Here is a 23,934-nt window from a genome sequence, read left to right as displayed (position 1 = left end):
GTTTTTTGCCATGGTTCAGACCCTCCTGGAGAATATCTACATCTTTGGAGGATTCAGAGATTACACCCAGCTTGTAGTATTCCAAACAGGAACAGTCACAGTACTCAGCCCTGTGGGACAGTATGAGTAACAGGCCTCTTCAAGGAGGTGGATTCCCCCACCCTAACTTCATGTCCTATCTGTGAGCCATTTGGCAACCCGTCAGGTGACATAGGGATTTATACCTAAATTTGTGTGTTTGTCAATAATACCTGAGTGAGGTATTGTGTCAAATGCCTTTGTCAGGTCAAGATGGGCAGTATGTACTATTTTGCCTTTGTCAATAGCTCTAATGACCTTCTTGAAGAAGTCCACCAAGTTTAGTAGGCATAATCTACCCTTGATGAAATTGAACTGGGACGGGTCCAGTGTTTGAAGCTTTCCTGTATCTTTGTTTATCAGGTCCATGATAATTCATTCCATGATCTTGTATATAAAACTAGTCAAACTTATGGGTTTGTTGGTTGTCCGACTTTGTGTAGAGAGATGACTGTTGCAGTCCTGTATTCCGTAGAGACGAAGGACCTGTCTGGAGGCTGTGGTTGACTAGAGATTCTAGTGGGCCTGACAAGTCACGTTGGAAACTATTTAGGAGACATCCTGGGATATTATCAGGATCCACTAATGCAGTGGTTTTAGCCCTGGAGAGTGCAGTGAGGACCTGTTCATTCATGATAGTTGGGGGAAAAATCGTTGAGGGTATTTCCAGGGGCAGGTGGGGACTCAGATGATAGGGTGAAATTGGAGCTAAACTTATCAGCCAGCAAATTTGTTGTATCATTTGGTTTGATATAGGAAGTACTATTTACTGTTAGTTTAACACAGTGTTGGGTGTTTCCTTTAAGGTTTCATACATAACTGAAAAATGCTTTATGGTTATCCTTAGTCTGGGATGTTCTTTTTGCCTCAAAGTTGGCTTTGGTGGACTTGTTTAGTCCTCGGAGTTGCTTGTTGAGACTGATGAGGGAGTTTTTTTTGTCTTTTTGGCAGTCTTTCCTATTTTTAGACAGAATTTTATTTTCCTTTGTTGAACAACCTATTTATACTGGGAGTTCACCAAGGGAACTTGTTTTTGGAGCTTGTCCTAAGTTTATTTCAGTTTGATACTGCTGTTTCTATATAGTTATTTACTTATTGTACAGGGTTTCTGTAAACAGTTCCACATAGGCTACATTGTTCTCTGAGTTTGAGGAAGCTTGGAATTTAGCTATGCCATCACTTAATACGAGGTAGTTAGCCTTATAAAAGTTCTTAAAGGTTCTGGGGTTTGTTGGGAATTCAGCCTTTATATTTATTTCAAGGGTGACTGTTTTGTGGATGTTACACAAGGGGGGATACAACATTCCCTCACATTTGTGAGTACCACATCCAGGATATTTGTTCCCCTAGTAGGTGTGCAGATAACTGTTCCAGAGTGTTTGCATTGACAAAATCCAGGAATCTTTGAGCTTGCATGTTAGTGGGTATTTATGTATTCCAGTTTATAGTAGGATAGTTGAAATCACCCACAGATATGATGTTGGGATGAATTGTGGTGACTCCAATACATTAAAGTATGTGGTATGTGTATCCTGGGTCCTAAATGGGGACCTATTGATAGCGAAGATGTGGTATTGGACTTTACCTAAGGTTAGTTGGACATGGAGTAGCTCAAGCATATCATATTGTTTCACCAATGTTAAAGTGTGCCTATGTTTTATGTAAATTAATACATCTCTACCGCTTTGTCCTTTCCTGTGCCATAGTTGATCTAAGTGTGTGGAAAGCATTATAGCCTTGTACTGCCGGAGTGCTTTCAGTGGCTTTGAAACATGTTTCAATAACTGCACAGATGCCAGCACTCTCCAGGGAGTGGCGCTTCTTGTTGAGACTCCTAGCACTGAGCAATGGCACCTTTAGTTTATCTTGTGTAGAATTTACTGTGTTGGAAGGTTTATCAGATTGGCACTGCCTAAAAAAGGCACTATAAGGATGGATAATATTTTGAGCAATATCCAAAAGCCTAGGGGGGACAGGTGCAGACTATCCCTGGAAAAACAGCATGGTCTTTCAAATATGACCCCCCCCAAGCTAACAAATATTGGACTCCATTTAAAATGAAACCAGTAATTAAGCCAATTGTTAAAGTCAATCATCTTATGTTTATATTGTGGTATGCTGCTCAGTGCTAGGCTTATGCATGCCTGAGACACATAATCTGAAAGCTATGTCATGTTTCGCTTCATATAGTCCAAGCAAAATTAAAAATCAGGTACAACGTCCAAACATGTCTTTTCCATAAACCAAGTTCCAAAAATATTGAAAGTAGGACACGACTGCTCAAAGGAATAAACATTTTAATAAATAACAAAGCTTTCAAGCAAAACTGCTCTTCTTCAGAATAAAAAGTTATTTATTCAAAACCTTATTAAATATCCTAATCAATTAATCAATTATAACCCTAAAAAAATTAAATAAAATTAAGTTAAAGTTAATGCAACTTAATTAATGCAGCCATAGAACACCCTATATATAAATAATAAATCATAAATGAATAAATAATCACAGTCTCCTTAATAAAGAAATCCATGTGTACTCTGCAAATTCTGTTTCTGTAATTATGTCTCCACCTCTTGGTGATAAATTAACTTTTGAAGTAGCCTGAATTTGAAAATATGTTCCATATTTGTCATATTTATATGCTTTAATAAGGCATTTGTATTCACCTCTCTTCCAACATCAGACAGGTGTGTGCATGCTCACTCTTTTAACTTTAGTCTTTCCTATACAAAATTCTGTAAGTTTTGCACATGTAGCTAAATAGATTATATCAGTGGTGTTATAAATAGCAAAACATTTAAAGACATACTTTTTCCCTGTAGTCGGATGACAAAACATATTCTTCATTGTAATATATGTACAAAATGAACAGTTATAACATGGAATTGTATAATCTATTTTGGTTTGTGTGACACCCCACCACTGTCCCAGTAATCAACGAGCCTGAATCCTCACCACCAGCACCAGTGGGGGATGTACATTGGGAGGATGACAAGTACACACACTGTATTTCCAGATGCAGCTCTCTGCATCAAGTGCAATTTCCCTTAAAAGCACACAGACACCACAGTCAGACTGGGGCCGGTTTCTCCCTCTTTCTCCAGATCCCCAATAAGACCCCCACACACACACTGGCACAGCTATAGAGATGAGATCTCAGCTGAGTGGCCAAGCCAATGCCTCCAGTACCCTCTCTGTCCAACCAGTGCTTTGTGTCTCTGCCCAAGTAGCTCACACACACACACACACACACACACACACACACACACACACACTTTGAGGTTTGATTTACACATACACACACACATACACACACATACATACATACACACATACATACACACACACACACACACACACACACACACACACACACACACACACACACACACACACACACACGCACACCTGGGAAAGGCTGGCACAGGGTTACTAGCTATGCCCCTTCTACCCAGACTATAAGGTTGTTATTACTGCCACTAGCTAACTCCTTAACAGCTACTTTAAGGCCCTTAACAAATGGTGTCCAATTTTACTGTGTAATGTTAGTGTTAATACAAATGGTAGTTTTACCAAGAGCAAGGCTATTAAGAGTGGCCCACTGTATCACCAAATAAATATGCAAGTACTCTCAGAACTTAAATATGTCTCAGTATGTAATCACAGTAACATCAGAGTTCAAAATCACAGGAAATATTTAAAACAACATTGCAGGACAGTCTTAGATAAAGAAAAAAAAAACATCTAATTAAGCTTTGCTAGATTCCTGTCTATATCTAAAAGAATTATACTGTTCCTTAGACTTACTGAGAAGCATGGCAGATGTGGTGAATAGGTCTTCCAGCTGATGTCAGGTCAAAGACAAATACAGAATACTCAGTGTCTCTCAGAGAGGTCATAAATTAATATTTCAAATATTACTGCTGGAATAGCTTGCAGGATGGCATCATTTCTTGTCATCTGATTCTATCCCAGGTGAAAAACAACCATTGATGCAGCTGGTAGCATTTAGCATCTACCTGTAAAAATACATACACAAGGGCTTTTCTTAGATCTAAGGCAGATCCTGGAAGTAATAAAACAATAAAACACTTGCAAGACAATGCAGAGAACCTCTAGTTCTAGACATTGTGTGTGCTACTGCACTGAAACTGAAAGATAACATCCTTTTCTTACATGGCCACAAAGTAATTTTAATTTTCAGCTATTTTTCTGAATTTAACCTCTGGTGTTCCAGTTTCCATTGTTAAACTATATACATCAAAACAGTTACAATAGTATATGCACATTTCTGCCCCATTTCCACTAGGGCATGCAGTGGTTACATTTTAGCTCATCTCTTCAGCACATTTCTGTACAAACCATCTTATATGACAAACAGTTGTAATACATTTCTAACCCAAGCAAATGAATCATGTTGACATTCACAGATGACAGATAATTATTTACAAAATTCCAGATAGCTGGGCTGGCATTATCTCCTTTTGTGACAGTTTGCATTACTTTTGTTCTACGTAAATCTTTATAACAAAGTTGTTATTTTAATTTTTTATTTCTTTTAAATTTAAACTGTGGTGTATCACCTACTACATTCTTAACTTAAGGGACTGTCATCAATACAGACCACTTGTTCTTAATAAGTATTCATCATGTGGTCCAATCTATTGTATTTCAAAAAGTATCTCATCCCTAAGTTGTTACTCTTTGTCCTCTTATATATTTTCTGAGAAAAATATGGTGCCCCCAAATGTTCACGTTCAGACTCCACATTCAGTCTATTCTTTTGCAGATCATTGAGCTGGTAGCCTCTATCCATAAAGTCTTCCATCATTTCATTCATTTGGCCCTGAAAATTACTTTGATCAGTGTTTTTTTTAAAGAAACATCTTTATTAAATTATCATGTATGACACAGGCAATCTTACAGTTATATAAATGAAAATAAACCATAGCAACACAATCTCACTTGCAAACATTATACATTACAAACTGTGCAGACACAACTGTAGCTGCAAACATCAGACATCATTTTTAATATATCTAGTCATTGTCAGTCAGCCATTGCATAGCTCTTTCAAAAACTACCTTCTTTTAAATCTCGTTCCTCCTCTGCCTGTATTGATCCCACATTTCCCATTTTTCCTATGTAATTTGCTCCAGTTCTTTTCTAAAGAACCCAGTTCCAGTTATTTTATCCCGGTTACTATCTTTGCTACTTCTAGTAGAGTTGGTTTAGATTCTGATTTCCATTTCCTAGTAATTGCTGTTTTGGCAGCCACCATAATTAGAGACAGCAAGGCCTTACTATGTCTATGCAATGTTTATGCCTATGCAATTCCGATTCTGTATCATAGCCCTAGTTCATTTCACTAGTCACTCCAATTTGCTCACGCAGCATCTCTGACAGAGCAGTCTGAAGGAATCTTCAAAGTCTGCCAACTTATTAGACTCCCAGAAAGTATGTTCCCAGTTACCTCTTTCTTCCCTATCACACCTCCAGCATTTGCTGTTTACATGAGGAAAAATTCTTTGGAGTCTACTTGGGGTATAAAAATACCTATGTAAACACATCCAGGCAAAGATCCTAAATCTTCTAGATTTTGTTGCATATATGGGAGACATACATATATCTCCCGTTGTTTATTTGTGAATTGCTTATCCAATCTGTCTTTTCAATCCTTTCTAACATCCTCTGATTGATTTTTATAGTTATCATGCAATAATTTATATGCTGTACTAATTATTCCTTTTTAACAGCAACCACTGTTCTAGATTCTACTAAAAACTCTATCAGTGTTGGTCTTTCATTTTAGGACCACCTATTTCTTTCTCTCTGCCTATACTCTGATATCAATCCTTAACAGGGAAGGCAATATTTAATGTGCAGTCCAAATAAGTTCTTGGCATCTTCCCATTCTATTACCTTTCCCTGTCTAGTTATTTGCTGCCAATACCTCGGTTCCTTTGGCAGTTTCCTCCAATATATTCCAACCCATTATTGCCTATTGCCTCTATCCCTAATTGCAGTCATCCCTGTCAGCAGAATCTCCTTTCTCCATTCCAGTGTTGGCTTAGTTCTTAGAATATTTTCTGCTACTTTATGAATATAATATTCTGTATGATTATTGTTGTTCCCCTTAAAGATCTGCATTCAAAATCCCAGTCTCTCCTTGTTTCTTGAGCTTCCCCCCTATTTCATCATCATCTGTTTCCACTTCGAATTATAGTTTTCTGCTTGTGCATGTATAGGAGCCTTAACTGTATTGCTCTGTAATACCCCTTCAACTCGAATAATCCCAATTTGCCCTGTTCTGTTGGAAGAATAAGTTTATCCAACTTGACTCTTGCAGTCTTCCCCTCTCAGATACAATTCTTCAGCTCTTTATTAATTGCTATCTACAACTTCTCCTCTGGTTGATTAAAATATGCATGACCTGTGTATAAGGCTAAAGGGACTAAAAACACATTTTAACTGCTTGTAACTTATGTTACTATTGACATCCATATAACAGAGCTTCCATTTTGTCAGTTTTTGTATTATCTTTTGTTTAGTTTCTTCATACATATCCTTAGCTGCCACACTGGTATAATTTTTAATCCATACTCCTAACTACTTTATTTTATTATGTCCCCATAAGTATGGATAGTGCTGAACCAATTTGTATGTGGGTACATAAATTACTGCTATTGCTTTTGTTTTAACTTAATTAATTTTGTATCCTAAAAAGGTTTGAAACTGTCTCAGTATGTTCCAGAGCACTGTAATGTCCCTTTCTGGTTTTGTCAGGTATAAAATAATGTCATCTGTAAAAAGAACCAGCTTTTCTTGACTACCATACCAATTATATCCTTGATTTTTTGAGTCCCTTATTTTCTTTGTCACTGGTTCTAAATATAATGCAAATAACAAAGAGGAGAGAGTACACCCCTGCCTGGTTCCTCTGCTGAAGCAGAGATTATCAGAGAGGACCCCACCCAATTTAGTTTTTGCTTCCGATCCTTCATATTTCCTCCTAATCAACTTTATAATTTTAGCAGAGAATGCAAATGCTTCCACTGCTCTGCTCAGAAAGTCCCAGCTTACTCTGTCAAATGCTTTCTCTGCATCAAGACCTACCAGCGACAGTGGTATATTCATAGTTTCATAGTTTCATAGTATAGTACTAGGCTATCTGCCCTGGGGCATTTGTAAGCCTAGCCATAGTGATGTAGCTTTTGCCACCCCATGAAATGGTACAAAAAATGTACAGAATAAATTTAGAATACTGTGCCTCTGTCTAGTAGTGACACAATGAAGGTCCCCTTATATAATAGAATTAGTTTACTGTGCCCCTGTCTAGCAGTGACACAGATGTGACCCCTGGGGTAAATTTATGATCTCCCATCCACTCATCAAGATTTCTCTTGAAGAGAGTCAGTGAGGGGCTCTGCCTAATATGAACTGGGATCTTGTTCCAAAGCATGGGAAGCCTCTGGGTTATGAATCTATCCCTCCAGCATGTCCTATTCATACTTGTGCCGAGGTTTAAGTCTTTAGCTCTCGTGGTCCTGATGGATTTGGATTTTTTGAGGTGGAGCATGTCCATCAGATCCTGATTGGACATGGCCTTGTACGTCAGGCAGAGATCACCTCTGAGCAGGCGGTATGCTACTGAATAGAGCTGAAGTTTCTTTAGTCTGGCAGAATAAGACATATGTTGGAGACCCTTGATCCTCTTGGTGAGGTACTTTTGTGGTCTCTCCAGTTCCAATAGCTATACAGAACAAAGTCAAGGCCCAGTTGGATAAAATTGTGCAGCAAGGTGTAATTTGTCCCGTTACAGAACCAGCTGAATGGGTATCTTCCATGGTAGCTGCTCATAAAAAGATCTCAGATGAAATCAGAATATGTATTGACCCAAGAGACATGAACAAAGCATTAAAGAGACCTCATCATTCTATGCCTACAGTTGAGGAAGTTGCAGTTCTGATGCCAAATGTCACTGTTTTTTCTGTCCTGGATGCAAAGAGTTCATTTTGGCAAATGATGCTTGATCATAAATCTTCACTACTGACTACATTCAGTATTCCATTTGGTAGATATAGATTTTTCTGGATGCCTTTTGGAATAAATTCTGCAAGTGAACTCTTTCAGCATGCAATGGAGCAAATTTTTTCAGGTTATCCATGTGCCATAATAGTAGATGATTTACTGGTTGGAGGCAATGATGAAGCAAAGCATGACAGAAACCGCAAGAAAGTTCTAGACAGAGCACATGAAGTGAACTTAAAGCTCAATTTTTGAAGTGTAAATTTAGACTACCAGAAGTTACATATGTATGTCATTTATTCACTAGCACTGGCTTAAGATCTGATCCATCCAATCAAGCAGCCATTCTTGAGATGCCAGCACTGGACATTGTCCAAGCCCTACAGCGTTTCCTTGGTATGGTTAACTATTTGGGTAAGTGCATACCTGAATTCAGTGAATTGACAGCACCTTTAAGAGAGCTGACATGCCAAAATGTTGCCTGTTCATGGTTGGAATAACACCAGAGAACATTTGATGACCTCAAGCAGAAAATTGCCACCCCACGAACATTAAATACTATGATGTTAATAAACCAGTAATTCTTTCCTGTGATGCTTCAAAGTTTGGTCTTGGTGCAGTTCTTCTTCAAGAAAGCAGACCAGTAGCCTATGTGTCTAGAACTCTTACCCAAACTGAAATACAGTATGCTCAAATTGACAAAGAACTTTTGGCAGTTGTATTCACATTTTTGAAGTTGTATGGTTAAGTTCATGGCAAAGCTATTCAGATGGATACTGATCATCAACCTCTAGTCACTATTTTAAAGAAGCCTATGCATACAGCTCCAGCTAGATTACAAAATACGATGCTCAGATTACAAAAGTACAGCTTCAAAATGGTCTACACAAAAGAAAAACTTTATCTGGCTGATACCTCATCCAGATCCCCCAGAAATACAACAGAACAGCTTGATGCAGAGAATTTTGACTTTGATGTCATGGAAATGCATAATTTTTCCTACCACAAGACTTGATGAGCTGAGAGATCATACAAAGACTGATCCAGTATTGCAAAAGCTCAACCACTTCATTGAAGTTGGATGGCTGTCAAAAGCAATTTTTGTGTACCGCCAGAAGTGCAACCTTATTTTAATTACAGAAATGAAATGCTGATGGAAGATGATATTATTTTCAAAGGTCCTAAAGTTGTTCCCACTTCCTTACAACATGAATATATCCAGATTTTACATCGTGGCCACCCAGGTTCTGATTCTACCAAAAGAAGGGCGAGAGGACTAGTATTTTGGTCTTCTTAATCAAAAGACATTGATAAACATTAATGCCATGAAGTAAGGCATATGCTTTAGAGTCAAGAAAAAAGAAGTTGCAGAGTTCCATGGCAAAAGTACAACACTTTAATAAAATAACAAAAGTGAGTGTTTTCAAGATCTCCAGATGACTTCTTCAGACTGTTATAAAATGACACAACTGTAATGCATTTTATATATATATATATATATATATATATATATATATATATATAAAACATTTGATCATTAACACATTAAAAGTAATTAGTGCATTCTGTTAGACTGATGGCATGTCAGTAAAATACATACAAAGCATAAATGTTAAAAAGACTTTCAGTGCTTCAGTACCCTTGCCTTAAGGAAGGGTTTGAGGGACACTGCATCATTAATGCCTGGGGGGTTATCTGCATTTAGTTTAATTATCCATTTTTGTTCAAGTTCTTCTGACCTATTAATCAAATCTCACCCTCTTGGTCCTTCATTAGTAACTTCTAACACAAAAAAAATTAAAAACATGATGTATACCTTCCTTCTCAACATGTTTAGCAAGGGCATTGGTTTCTTTAGCAGCTACAATGCCTCTCATGTGCTTTAATACACATTCTTTTAACATCCTATTTGACAAAACTAAAATATACATTTTTCGTTCTACAGTCTGCATAAAAACATGCATCTATCTTAAATTTTTTCTCAGGATGAACAAAGATAGTGCATGTAAAAAATATATGTACAAGCTGTGAATCTCCTGCATGGATAGGTCCTTTTTCTCTGTGACAAAACTTCATGTCTAGTACTAGATGGTTTATAGCATAGCTGCCTTTTTAAAGATTTCTTATTAATGAAAGAAAAATGTGGTATAGGGTCTATTACTCCATTTAATTATTTTATTGCAGTTAAAATATTCCAATTTTTCTTAGAAATGCTACAAAATACATTTATATCACTAGTAAAAGAAATGGGGAACCGTAATTTAACTTCATTGTCATTTCTATTCCCTATCTTTTGGTCCACTATTTGTTCTGAAAAATAGGGTCTGCCCTTCGTTCTTCTTTCACTTAGTGCATAATTTGCACTAGTATCCACTTCTGATTTAGAATAGCCTCTGCTAAGAAAATCATCTTTCAACATTTCAGTTGTTTGCATAAGATCTTCATCAAAATTGTGTAGTCTCATACTCCTTAGCATCTGTCCTTTAAGCACATTTCTACTTAACATGCCTGGGGTGCATGCTATTTTTATGTAGTAGACAGTTTTTTCTTGTTGGTTTTCTATATATATATAATGCATTGCAGTTGTGTCATTTTGTAACAGTCTGAAGAAGTGATCTGGAGATCGTGAAAGCGCTCACTTTTGTTATTTTGTACTTTATTAAAGTGTACTCTTGCCGTGGAACTCTGCAATTTCTTTTTTCTTGATATTTCTGCTGGTGTTGTTGCTGGAGCTTACTCAGTACTCAGTCTATTTTTTGCTATACACTTTAGAGTCCCCTACAAGTTTAACTAAGTCCAAAAAAGTCTACTATTTCCAGATTTTTCTTGTTCTATTCCTGTTCATCGCTATCTCCCAAACCTTGTCTCCGCTTCATCTTCAGTCAACTCCTGTGCTTTGTCTCCCTCTCAAGTATTTTCCATTGAAACATTGGGAAACGTTTCACCGGAACACTCTCTGTGGTCTTTATTATCAGAAGAACAAGAAGGAGAATCTCCAAGTGTTTCACAGCTCACTTGTTGGACAAATTTATTTCTTCCTTAGCATGTACTTCTTCAAAAATGATTTTGTTCTTCCAGGAAAAAAATATTTTGAAGATGGCTGGGTACAGCAGTTTGAATTTCACACCTGCTTCTTGACATTCCCTGAATAATGGAATAAATTTATTCCTCTTCTGCCTGGTGTACAATGAGTTGTCATTCTTCACAAACACTCTGCTGTCTCCCACTTTTAGTACTTTGTCCTTCTGCCACAGTTTTATCAGAATCAGCTCCTTCTGCTGGTAGGATTGCATCTTTACTATTAAAAATTTAGGTTGTTTTGTCATAGCCAGGTTTGGAGCATACACAAGATGTGCCCTTTCAATTAACAATTCCTGGAATACCAGTTCAGTTATTTATTTGTGTTTTCATGAAATTAATATCATCTGATCCTTCCAGCTTCACAGGTACAGCAGAAAATCTCAGGTTTCCCCTACATGCTCTGTACTCTAATTCTGTTATTTTTTGAAACAACTCTTATTGTGCAGTCTCATATTCAGCTAGCCTTTTCTTCATTTCTTCCTCTGAGTTTTACAGTTTTATCACCTTATTTGAGTATCTGTGTAAAGCTTCTTCCATTTTTCTTCCGGCCTTTTATTGTTTAAGTTGATATACGCCATCAGTGTTTCATTTATTTTAGTTAGGCATGTGTGCATTTGCTTTAGACTTTCCTCAAGGTTACTGGAAGTCATGTCTGGAGCTTGCACTGCTTTTTGCTGAATAGCTACAGTACTTTCCCCAATTAGTTTTCTTGTCACCTTTCGTAGCTGATTTTGCTTTAGGGCCTCTGTATTTTCTTTTTTTCCTGGCATCCAGGCAGTGTACTTACTAGCCAGTTACTGAAATTTCCTCAGAATTCTAGGTCCACTGGTTTTCTCTGTTAAGTTTCTGTTTTCACACTAGGAGAGCTAGAATTAAGCTGTTACTCAATATGCAGCCATCTTGGAAGTCTATTTTGATCAGTGTTAAACCTATTAGCACTTAGGAACCATCCATGTACAATTCCATTAAATATATAGTTAGGATGCATACTCATTCTATGTAAATATCTACTCTTCTGTACATCTTTCTTATAAATCTTCATATGTAAAACATTTTCCACTTTATAAATAAGAACATCTAAAAAGTTAATTTACATAAATGAGAAATTAGGTTTAAATCTTAAAACAGTTCTACTACAATGTAAATATTATAAAAAAAACTTTAAACTCTGTTTGTTCACCTGCCCAAATAAGGAAGGCATCATCCATAAACCACTTGTAAAATAAATCAAATGAAGCATATTGGCCATTGTAAATGTACTGTTCTTCCCATAAAGATAAAGTTAGCATATGTATTCACCACTGGAGTTCCCAAAGCAACTTCCTTCTGCTGCAAATATATGGCTTGATGAAACATAAAAAGATTTATTATTCAGTACTACCACCGATAACATACAGGTAGTCTGCATCTGTCAAAGAGGTCTTATAGCTTCTACTACATAAAAATTCCCTAATCATCTGTACACCATAATCATTATATCGTGTGATGACTGCATGTACAGGTGCATAGTAAGGCACAAAACTAAAGGCTGAGTATCCTTCTACTCATAGGCACATTTATAATGCATCCTGCCAACACTTTCAGGAGCCTAAATATACTTATAAAATGTGTGTGTGTTATAGATTGTTAATATGCTTTGCAAGTTGTATTTTTAGTATACAAATGAAATTGTATTCATATTTCATTATAATTAGTAATGGAGATAAAAAAAAAAACTCAGCCCAGATATTTGAGTTTCACATACCATTACATGTGATAATTTGCATTATAACTGGCTTGCTTTATTGATTTTGTGAATTAAAATTAATTGAAACAATAAGTATAATGCCTGCAGTGTTATAAATGAGAAGACATTAGCACTGACACCTGGATAAGAGCAGTAAATTGATAATTCCACGGCCACTGTTTGTTTGTTACCACTGCCAGAGGTGCTGCATTTCCCATTCTCAGCATGATTGGTGAGCCTGTAGATGCAAAACACCTACAGAGTAGAAAACCAAACTGTACTGAACTAAAACATAATTATTCTGCTTTAGGACTGAACTTTTCCTTGTATTTGTGTGCATCATGTTTCCACTCATGGAGGATATTATTACAGAGCACTTGGTATTGGAAAATGAATAAATAAATGAAGCAAAAAGTATGCAGCATAGATTTTTGTTGAACTGCTGACATGAGGAGCTAGCTTAGAAATTATCTCTAATTATCGTTATTTGAGGACAATCTGTTGTTGTGTTGTGGGTGTTGAGAAAAGGAGCAGAGTGTTGTTACTTAATTTAATTACTGGAGATCCCAATAATATACAATATTACTTGTTGTACAGACTTACAAATGGCATGACTTTAGATAACAGTATCAACATCTCAAAACAGCATGTGTGAAGAATATAGAACAGATGTAGCCAAGCCAGGTATGGAAATATGGTACTTAAGGAAAGCTGGTGGTGGACTGCAGAAATCCAGGAAGTTATCAAAACAAAAAAGGAGAGCAGGAAAAAGTGAGGGATAGAAAAGACAGACCAGACCAGGCTAACAGAGCAGCTGGAATAGCAGAGACTGGCAGCAGAAGCACTCTGGCAGCTTCTGGAAAGTGACTCAGCAGATGGCATAAAGAAACTCTGCCAGGTTAAGGTCCTTTGAGCGAGTGACCATTGTGCCATTTAACTTGTGAATGTGCAGCATTTCCATTACAGCTGAGTCAGAGATTGCTCTATATGCAAGGCACAGATCACCTCTAAGCAGTCTATATGACACAGAGTAAAGTGACAATGATTTTAGTCTGTTCACAATCAATGTTCCATTAGCCTAAGCTATGTGGATTTACCACACCAGCACTGGGTTTACCCTACCTGCACCAGCCAGCTTCCAAAAGCTATAGGCGCCTTCAACTGTTGTGGCTGACTCTGCTGTGGCTGAATGCACTCCACCTATCTTCTTCCCCAGTTCTTTTTTAGTATTTGCAGCCACCAGAGATTAGGGGATAGTCATCTCCTTTGTGGCTGTAGGAAAGCTCAAGGTGGGCCAGAGAGAACCACATTTGTCACTGACTGGGGAAGGGGCAGATTTACTTGGTTGGGAGTGGAATGTGGAGGTTGGAACCAGTGTGCCTAAGGGTCCTGCTGGACTAGGAAACACCATGCTTAGTGTGAAAAATTGTCAGTCTGTCTCTATCGTCATGAATAGAGCTGATCCTCTGTCTTTGCTAAGGAATTGATGGCTGCCTTTCCAGTACCTAGTCAGTCCTCGGCCAAGAAGAGAAAAGTAATTCCTTCTACGTCTGACAGGATTTTCCACTCAGAAAATCAAAGCATTACAGGGGAGGAGTATAGTTCTGGGGATTCTACTCAAGTCTAAGCTTTCAGATTCTGAAGAAAGCATTCCCAAAAACATCCCTAATGGAAAAATCTACTTTACAGATATTTTCTTTAATATGAGTGAGGTTTTTCAATGGGAAGAGAGTGAAGCCTCTAAGACTTTTAATATATCAAGGAAAAGAGTGCCTTCATCAGCTCCCATTCCTCCTGTTTTACCTGCTTTAGAGGATGTTTTTCTTACTGCAGCCAGTTTATTGGATTAACAACCTTTGGCTGGCAAAAGATGTGATGAATTATATAAGGTACACAATCACATAAGTACCTCTTTACTAATCTCAAGGCAGACCCAACAGTCATTTATTTTTCTAAATCTGCTGCTGCTAAACAGGTTATTGCTTTTAATCCCGTTCCCTCAGATAAAAAAATTGGAAAGCAGTGGATAGGTTGGGGAAGATTTATGCTTCTAGTATTTTAATGCTCAGGATTTTAAATTGTCAAGCACGTGTTAGTGTTTATGACATTTGTGAATATGCAGAAGTTATTAGCTAACCTATCTTGTGAGGTAAAAAAATGGTAAATGCTTCTGTGACAGCTGTTTCTTAGGTGACTAAGCATATTCTAACTTGTAGTGATGATGCCTCTGACTGTTCTTCTGTTTTCAAATCACTTTTGAGATGACTTGCTTGGCTTCAGTCTCAAAACCTTCCTGAGGAAGTAAAGTCAGACATCTTGAACTCTCCTTTAGGTAAAGACTCTGTTTTTGACCCTTCTGCAGCTCTAGTACTTAAGAATTGTGAGGAATGGGGTCAACTGATACAAGAAGTAACACAACTTTTTCAACCCTCCTTTTTAAAACCAAATAACAGATGTTACTGTTTAATGGTCTTAAGGTCTTGTGACACAATTTTCAGTTTACTGCTTGTGTTTACTAGTATGGGGAAGGAATGTGTGCTGCTGTTGTGCTTACTAGTGAATACTTACCTTCTCCCACTGTTACTGAGATTACTGTACGGGTAATCACGTTTCTTGTCTGGCTGCAGCACGAATAATATTTCTGGTCCTGCTTCTTCCACCCTGTACCTAAAAAGAAAAAAAACAAGTAAAATTATTGCCTCAGCCTAGAATTAATAAATTGGATGTCACTAAAGATGGTTCTACAGACCACTTAGCTATTGCCTCAACTCCCTCTGGTGTAACTGAAATGGCCTCTGTGAACTGGAAGTTAAACTTGTCCTGAGGGGCTATTGCAGCACCTGTTACAGATATGAAAAAAACAAACATTTTAGGTACGTGACTTGTCTGGGGAAAGAGACCTCTTGCCATGGACAGTAAATGGATATTTGACCATTTTCCCATCTTATTCCTAGAAAAAAGAAGCAAATAATTTAATTACAGGGCAGTTGATCATTGTTTTTTTTTTTTTTTTTTTTTTTAATAAATCAGAGGTGCTATATATTTCACTGAGTGTTTTACAGTCAGTCATTTATGGAGGCTGTTTGCCTTTTTGTAGTTCTACTGCAAGTATTACCAGAGAACAGTATGTGTTTTCAAAGGATGAGGATTCTGACTGAGACAGAGGGGATTCTCCACAGGAATCCATTACCCAGAACTCTGACACCTTACCTACACCTCCTGCCCCAGTTTCCCTACCTCTCTCACACAGACTTACCCTTAACCCCTTACCCTGTGGTTAGATGGTTTCAGATAGGTGTTGGAGGTGACTTAGGAAGGATTCAGTGGGTGGACTCTTCTCCTCCTTTCAGGGGAACTCCCTCACATCAAAACAAAAAAAAAAAAAGAGAGAGGCAGACATGTTTCTAACAGTGCTACAACATATGTTAGAAGCAGGGGTCATAGAACCAATACCTACAAATCACAGAATACTTTTGGTACCAGAGAAAGAGTTTGCATTGAAACATGTGCTCGATCTGTCTTTTCTCAAACTTTATGTGAGAGTTCCAAAATTTCCCAGTTATTGCTACATTCAAGAAAACCTTAGCAAGATACCCTACGGTCAGTGCTAGCACTGGTTCCAGACCAATACTGGATCTCGACAATGCTTACTATCACATACCAAATGCTCACAGTTTGGGAAAATTTCTAAGATTTGCTGTACATGGATAACATGTTCAGTATTCTGCATTACTCCTTAGGTTCTCCTCCGTACCTCAAGTGTTCACAAAGTCTCTCTGTTGTTATTTATCAGTAGACTGCTGTGCATGACAATAACATGCCTATTTAGTTTCTTCAAATCTGCCTGTGTAGCTTCATAAGCATTTGTGTCTTTGTGCTGTTACCTGTTTATTACACTTAACAACACTGTACCACTTTGCAACGTTTTTTAAGTGACTCTTCAAGAACAGTTAAAATTCCTTTATAGCAAAAATATGCCATTAGAAAAGATCATTCAAAATATGTCTCACAGTAAACAATATAAGAGAATCCACTATTAATAGAGAAATGTAAGCAGAAATTGTTCTGGACTAGCATGCTTTGGTAGCTTGCTAAGGTTTTCTTGAATGTAGCAATAACTGGGAAAGTTAAAATGCAAATATGAATTCAGTACACCCTAGAGGGGTAAGTATATTCATTTTATCTCAGTTTCTGATTTTGAGATAATTTAGTGTAATAAACTAGAAAAGTGTACCTGCCTAGACAAGACTGTCTTTTCCACTTAGGTTTCCTAAACTCTCATTTGAATTTTATACAGAAAAAGCATCCTTGAATCTGATGCTGTAAGAAGCATTACAGTGGAGGAGGACCATGAAGAGGAAGATGAAGAAGAGGAGGCACCAAATGAAGCTATTGTTTCAAATGTGAAAAATGATACATCAGAGGAGAGGAATTCAAAAGCAGAGGAGGTGGAAAATGAAAAAACAGATGCCCAAAAAGGCAGTTTTAAAGAGTTGTCGTAGAATGTCCTATATTTTATAATGGAAAGACAGAACTTACTTTAAGGACATGCCAGGCTTTCTGTTGTCCTGGGCAAGGTTGACTCATTGGTACTAAAAATAGACACTGCAAGGCTTAAGAGTAATGGTCTTCTGTCTAGCACCACTTGCTGTTAGTGATATCATGTGCAAGAGTAGAAATCCCTGTGACTTTTGAAATCCTTGCTATTTCATGACATTTTGAAAATCACACCAGAAGTAGTCAGCATTTTTGACGCATCTTTTAATTTTTTTTTTTATTTCCTCATTTTAATTATGCATTTGATATTATTTTTTCTAATGCATTACAAACATAGTAGCAATCCTAGGCAAGTGATCTCAGGGGACCATAACATGCCTGGCTTAAGCAGACTCACTTTATAGTTCTTGCCATCCTTTTTTAATTATTTAACAGTGCTCCTCTCCCAAATGAAGCAGTTCGTTTTAACTTGACGTTTGCTTGTATTGAGAAGAAACACACAAAGGCCATTATTTTCTTCATGTGTTTAGTCAGTGATATCCAAGCCTGACCTTTGTAGCGCACATTCAGTCAGACTAAGTGGTATTCATGGAACAAGACCCTTAAAAGACAGGTGCTGCACCAACAACAGTCTCACCACTGCACATCTTTAACCTTCTCTTCTCTTTGTGCAGCAACATGTTTGTATATTTTATGATACTCTGTCAGAGAAAGAGTCTGATTGCAGTTGTCATGTTAAAAAATGGTACCGCATGGCTAGCCTAGTTGCATGTCTTATAATGCAGAACAGAAACACAGCATTATCCTTGTCCTAGTTACATGGCTTATAACACAGAACAGAAACACATCTTATCCTAGTTACATGGCTTATAACACAGAACAGAAACACATCCTATCCTAGTTACATGGCTTATAACACAGAACAGAAACACATCCTATCCTAGTTACATGGCTTATAACACAGAACATAAACACATCCTGTCCTAGTTACATGGCTTATAACACAGAACATAAACATATCCTGTCCTAGTTACATGGCTTATAACACAGAACAGAAACACAGCATTACCCCTATCCTAGTTCCATGGCTTATAATGCAGAACAGAGACACAGTATGACCCACTAGCTTAGTTACATCTTTACAAACAGTTGTTAACCAATTGTTTATCTTTAATCCTTTTTTATACAGTTTCTGGAACATAGAATCTATCAAAGTATAATAAAGGGGAAAGGTGGGTGACACATTGGTACAATGGGTTAGCACTACTGTCAGAGTGTTCGGTTCTTTAGTTCCAGCTTGGGTTCCTTCCATGTAGGGTCTACATGTTCTCCAGTTACTGTTTTATTTGCCAGGATGATCCTGATTTTCTGCATTCCAAAATGCATGATGAAGTGGTGGTTTTCCTGACTGGCTATTAGGTATGTGTGTGTCCTGCAATAGACTGGCATCTCATCTGCAATTATTGTCACACCTGTTCTATTCTGGGATAGGCTGCTACTACTCCATCTGAAGATCGTGATGGAAAATGAACCTGTATATATAAAATTATCATTCTAGAAATTCTGTAATATCTGTTTAATAAATAATGTGATGGCAGTGATATATCACTCTTATCATCTCACATTATAGAATATTATAACTTTAAATGCTACCTGCACCATAGTTGTGTCTGTGGAAGAAAAGGCAAACATGATTTATTTGCCTGTATGCCTGGTCAGTAAGGTTAAACTGCAGAAAAACGCCTCAAAGCTTCTCTGGGCAGCTTACTTCTTAACAGAGATTTGAAAATCAAAATTGTGTCCATATAAAAGGGGCCAATGCAGATTTCTCTGTTTTCTTCAAAAAAAATTGTTGAACCTGAAATAAATAATCATTTTGGCTCTGAATTAAAAAAAAAAGTCATATACATTAAACACTTTTTAAATTCAGCCAAGTCACATATATTCATCTAGTCCATGGTCTTCAGCTGCAGAACAAGACTGCAAAATATATAGCACCCTTAACAAGAACAAAAGCACACTTTTATGTTGTCAACTAATCAAAATTAATGTATGTGTAGAAAATAAATTCTTTATTAGTTGTGTAAACTGTAACACAACCCAGATCCTACACCTCTTGCACCATTCTTGGGGGGGGGGGGGGGCTTTGTTGACGTAAATGAAATAAACTAGCTACAGGTTATACCACCATGGAAAAATAGATCTTCCTCAATCTATATGCATTTGTTTATGAACATATCCAACAAAAGCACTATCCAAAATAATGGCGGAGATGTTAAATCGAGGCCTCATCTGCTTGAGTTGGTGGTAGCTCAGGTGGATGTAAAAGATACCAGGGCACCTATCGAACAGAGTAAGGAAAGTTCCCTGATGTTCTGACCAAATTTCCCCTAATAGTATAACATACCTCCTTGGGTTTCCCCCTGAAAACAAGGTACAAGCCTGGTGGGACTAACCCAGTCAACAAAGTATAAATAAATAAAACTGACAAACGGGTCAACAATATGCATTAACTCTTTAGTACATCGATTACTTAATATCCTTCAATGCCAGGCTGCCTCCTTTCCCCCAGGATGGGTGTGTGTGCATCAGGTACTCGCTTTCACTTTTCTCACCTGCTATTTCAGCTGCTGGGTCATCTGGGCTGATGTCAGCAATTCATATGTTTCTGTTATAGAGCCTTAAACAAAATACATATAATTTAAAGTTAACACAGTCCCCTCACTCTCAGCATTTATCCATCTTAGTTGCTATTTTTGAATTGTAATTATATAAAATTATTTAAATCTCAAAATATCACATCCCAAAGAAAGTAACACCCAAGTAGATGCAACACACACACATCTAATTAATATATATATATATATATATATATATATATATATATATATATATATATATACATTTATTTATTTTTTTGTAATAGGGAAGCAAGCACCAAACATTCCTTAATGTGGGAGCAAGACCCCACACCCCTATATCTGTATTTGTATATATATATATATATATATATATATATATATACACATACAGACACTAACTCTGAGATTGTAGTAAATCAAAGAGAAGGGAAAACGCTGAAAAGAAATGGAAATCTCACCATCTCCCACTTCTGTGAATTTAACACAGACTGTCAATGTGGGACCAAGCTGCCTGCAACATTTTACATCAACAAACAGAAACAAATGATGTTCATCATTCTCACTGCTGCAGTATCATTTTAGCTGTATGAGTTGTATCCTATCTAGGATGCAACAACAAATGGCCAGCTTAAAAAAAAGCAGTGGCCCCTTCACCCACCTTCACTCTGATTGCTGATAGGTGAAATCGGCACTAAGACTTGAAGCAATCCTCAGTACTTTCTTGTTTCTCAAGAAGAGTAATCATCTCTTAGGCATCACAGGAGCAGCAGTGATTTGTCAAGCTGCTTTTCTGGCAGACAAGTCCCATAGGGGTCCCTTCCACTCAAAATTTGCTTCTCTTTTAAGAAAATAGTGGTGTATTTTATTTTATGGCTAAAAGTAATATTTCCCCTAGAAGAAATCTCCATATGTTTTCACAGTATCTGAAGTTTCTTCTCAGAGATTTATATTTTAGTAAGGTATTATTTATTTATTTTGGATTTTGGAGCTATTCTGTAGTAAATTTGTACTGCTTTTGCAAACTGTTTACCCATTTATGTGATTCTAAGAATCAGGAAGTGTTTTTACAGAACAGAAAATGCATTTAATATGTTTACTGCGTATGTACACTTCCTGACAACTTACCTTTTATTTTTTCTGACAGCATGAATTGGGGATTAATGCTGTTTCTGACAGGATTTTCAAGTGTTTTGCTTATGCTTTTACACAAGAAGGGATTATGTGGGAAGTGTGTGCTGCTTGTGAACACTTCTGTGACAACTTGCCTTCAGACTAACTCGTTCCAGCACTGCTTACCAGCTTTCAGTCCTGTTCAGCATGGATACTTAGTCTGGTCCTGCTGTACCTAAAATGAAAAAAACAAAACAAAGATACTTGTGGGCATAGGCAGTGCCTCAGCTGTGGATCAGTGAACCTGTAGAGGACATTTATTGCTCCTCAGACCACTCACTTGCTTCTCTGAGTTCCTCTTGTGTAGTCCTTTAAGCCACCATAAACCAGGGGGTCACCCATGTCCTTTTTGGCTGTGCCAGTGTTCGTTTTGGGCATGAAAGAATCCAATTCTTTGGGTCTGGGAAGCACTCCAAGGGAGCTGGAAAAAGACAGCCCTTGACAGGGCCAAAGTGCAATCTCTTAGTCTGTCTTCTAGGGTGTTACCTGTAAAGAAGAAAAAACAAAAGGTTAGACGTTGTTCATCTGAAGATGTGCCTGTTTGTAAAGCTGATTTTGTTACCTTAACCAGACAATTACTGGCTGTTTATCCTGGTACTCAGAAATTCTTACCTGAGGGCAATGTTAATAAATTCCTGAGGAAAATTTGCCAGAGGCTTCAGACATGGACAGAGACAGAGCTTCCTCTCCTTAAGATTCACAAGCCTAAATCTGTGATTCTGAGAAAACAAGGTTTTGCCACTTCCTTTGGAGGAATTTTCTTTCTCTTATACTTGATCCAGGGTGAGTGAGGTGTTTTGTGGGAACAGGCGGATGCCCCCCTGAATTGAGGAGATATATGTTACAAGTGGATCTACCTCATTGTATACCCATCCCCCAGACTTGGAAGATGTATTTAGTGCTGCCTGTAACAGTCCTGACTCTCAACCTTCCTTAAGTCCAAAAAATGCAGATAGACCTTATAAAGTACTTCAAACTAATACATTTTGGTTTCTTCAACTTAGGGCAGACCCATCTTCTACAGCTACCTCTCTGCCAACTGGTAACCAACTATTAGTCAATACGAATCCCATAGGTATAGGTAAAGAAGTCAAGGTACTGGACAGATATGGTAAGAGAATTTTCTCTTCCTCCACTTTAGCTTCCAGAATTCTTAACTCTCAGGCACACACGGAAGTTTATTCTGTTTTTGTGCAGACAGTTTGAGGTCAGTAGGCATCTCCTTTCTGAATACTATTGTTTCAGATTTTTCTCAAGTATCTAAATATGCTTTGAAGTATGTATGATTGGGCAGATACTGTTTAGTGGCACTGCTACAGCTATGGTTTTGAGAAGATATACCTGGGTGTGCAACCACATGTTTCCTCATGAAGTAAAGTCTGAAATGTTGAACTTTTTTTTTTTGTAAGGAGGTTTTGTTTGCCCCTTCTGCTACTCAGTTCCTCAGTTTCATAAAAGGGGAAAGTTAATTCATGGAATTTCTAAGACTTTTTAAGCCCCCTTTACCAATCTCCGAATTCTTTTCTTCCTTTTACACAGCTAAATAAGCAATCTCTGCCATGTCCAGGCCAATGGAGCAAAAAAGAGAGCAGAAGGGGAACAAAAACAAAAATCCTTTCTTAAAAAGGAACAGTCTAATTCTTTGAATGACTATGCCAGCCTTTGAACCCCATCCCCACCCCTCCTGTCTCTTTAAATCTGTCCCAGAAAGTAGCTCTTTATCTTCCTCTTTGGAAGCTTTAGGGTGTTTACAGAGGTTCAGTGGGGTTACATTAGGCACTGGATACAAATACCTCCTTTAAGAGGAATTCCTCCCCGTCCTTCGAACAAAACTATTTTTTTTCCTTTAGGTTCTTCAACTCTTGCTCACAATGGAGATTATAGAACCACTGATCATAGATCAAAAGGGTAAAGGCTTCTATTATAGAACGTTTCTGGTTCCAAAGAAAGAGCTTTCATGGATACCAGTTCTAGATATTTTATTTCTCAATCTGTGCATGAAGGTACCACAATTCAAAATGCTGAGCCTTCAAACTCTGTTACCTCACATTCCTCCACTAAATACCATGGTAATATCTAAAGGATTCTTATCTTCACATTCCCATAACCACATGCTTCAGGAAATTTCTCAGATTCACTTTGCGTCATATTATTAGTCCTCTGTATTACAGCTACAGCTCCATACATGTTTTAAAGTGTCTAAATCCAGTAATAGCACAACGCAGACTGCATGACATTCACATATTTCCTTATCTTTTCATGGTCTTTTCCCGGATGTCAAGAGCCCTTAACTTGTGTTTCAACTCTTCTTACCGATCTGGAATTCTAGATAAATGTACAAAAATCCAGTCTCAGACTTGTTGCTAAAGAATTTCTCAGGATTCTATGGTTCATGACTTCTATGCTTCTCAAAAATCTGCATGCCAGACTACACATAAAGATCATTCAATGGTATGTATATATAAAAAAAAAAAAATACATGGACCCAACATTTGCATCCTCTGGAATCCCCTTTATTTGTATATAGTTACTTGTTGGTATTATAATTTTTTTAATCTCTGTATGGGCAACAAAGTCCTGAAGATTGTTTTACCCTTGACTACTGATTTCCCTCCACTGATGGTCAGCAATCAGAGTGAAGATGTGGAAACTAGCTAGAGGGCTTGTTATATTCCGGGAGGTGCCCTTGCATTAAAATATTTGTTTTATTAA

The 23,934-nt window shown here is 37.4% G+C and overlaps 1 protein-coding gene across 1 annotated transcript in view; it reads left to right on the top strand.

Annotated features, from left to right (window-relative positions):
• FAM161B (FAM161 centrosomal protein B) overlaps window positions 1-23,682 on the top strand; it is a 479,347-nt gene extending 455,665 nt beyond the window's left edge. Inside the window, exon 9 of the mRNA XM_044074719.1 lies at window positions 17,211-23,682. Coding sequence (XP_043930654.1) covers window positions 17,211-17,415 — 205 coding nt within the window. The 3' untranslated portion in view covers window positions 17,416-23,682. The remainder of the gene's footprint in view (window positions 1-17,210) is intronic.
• The last annotated feature ends 252 nt before the right edge of the window (window positions 23,683-23,934 follow it).

This window comes from Protopterus annectens, chromosome 6.part0 (genome assembly GCF_019279795.1).
Source record: "Protopterus annectens isolate FY-2018-M chromosome 6.part0, PAN1.0, whole genome shotgun sequence".
NCBI lineage: Eukaryota > Metazoa > Chordata > Ceratodontiformes > Protopteridae > Protopterus > Protopterus annectens.
Note: the sequence above shows the minus strand (reverse complement) of the source record. Positions and strands in the feature narration are given on the sequence as shown.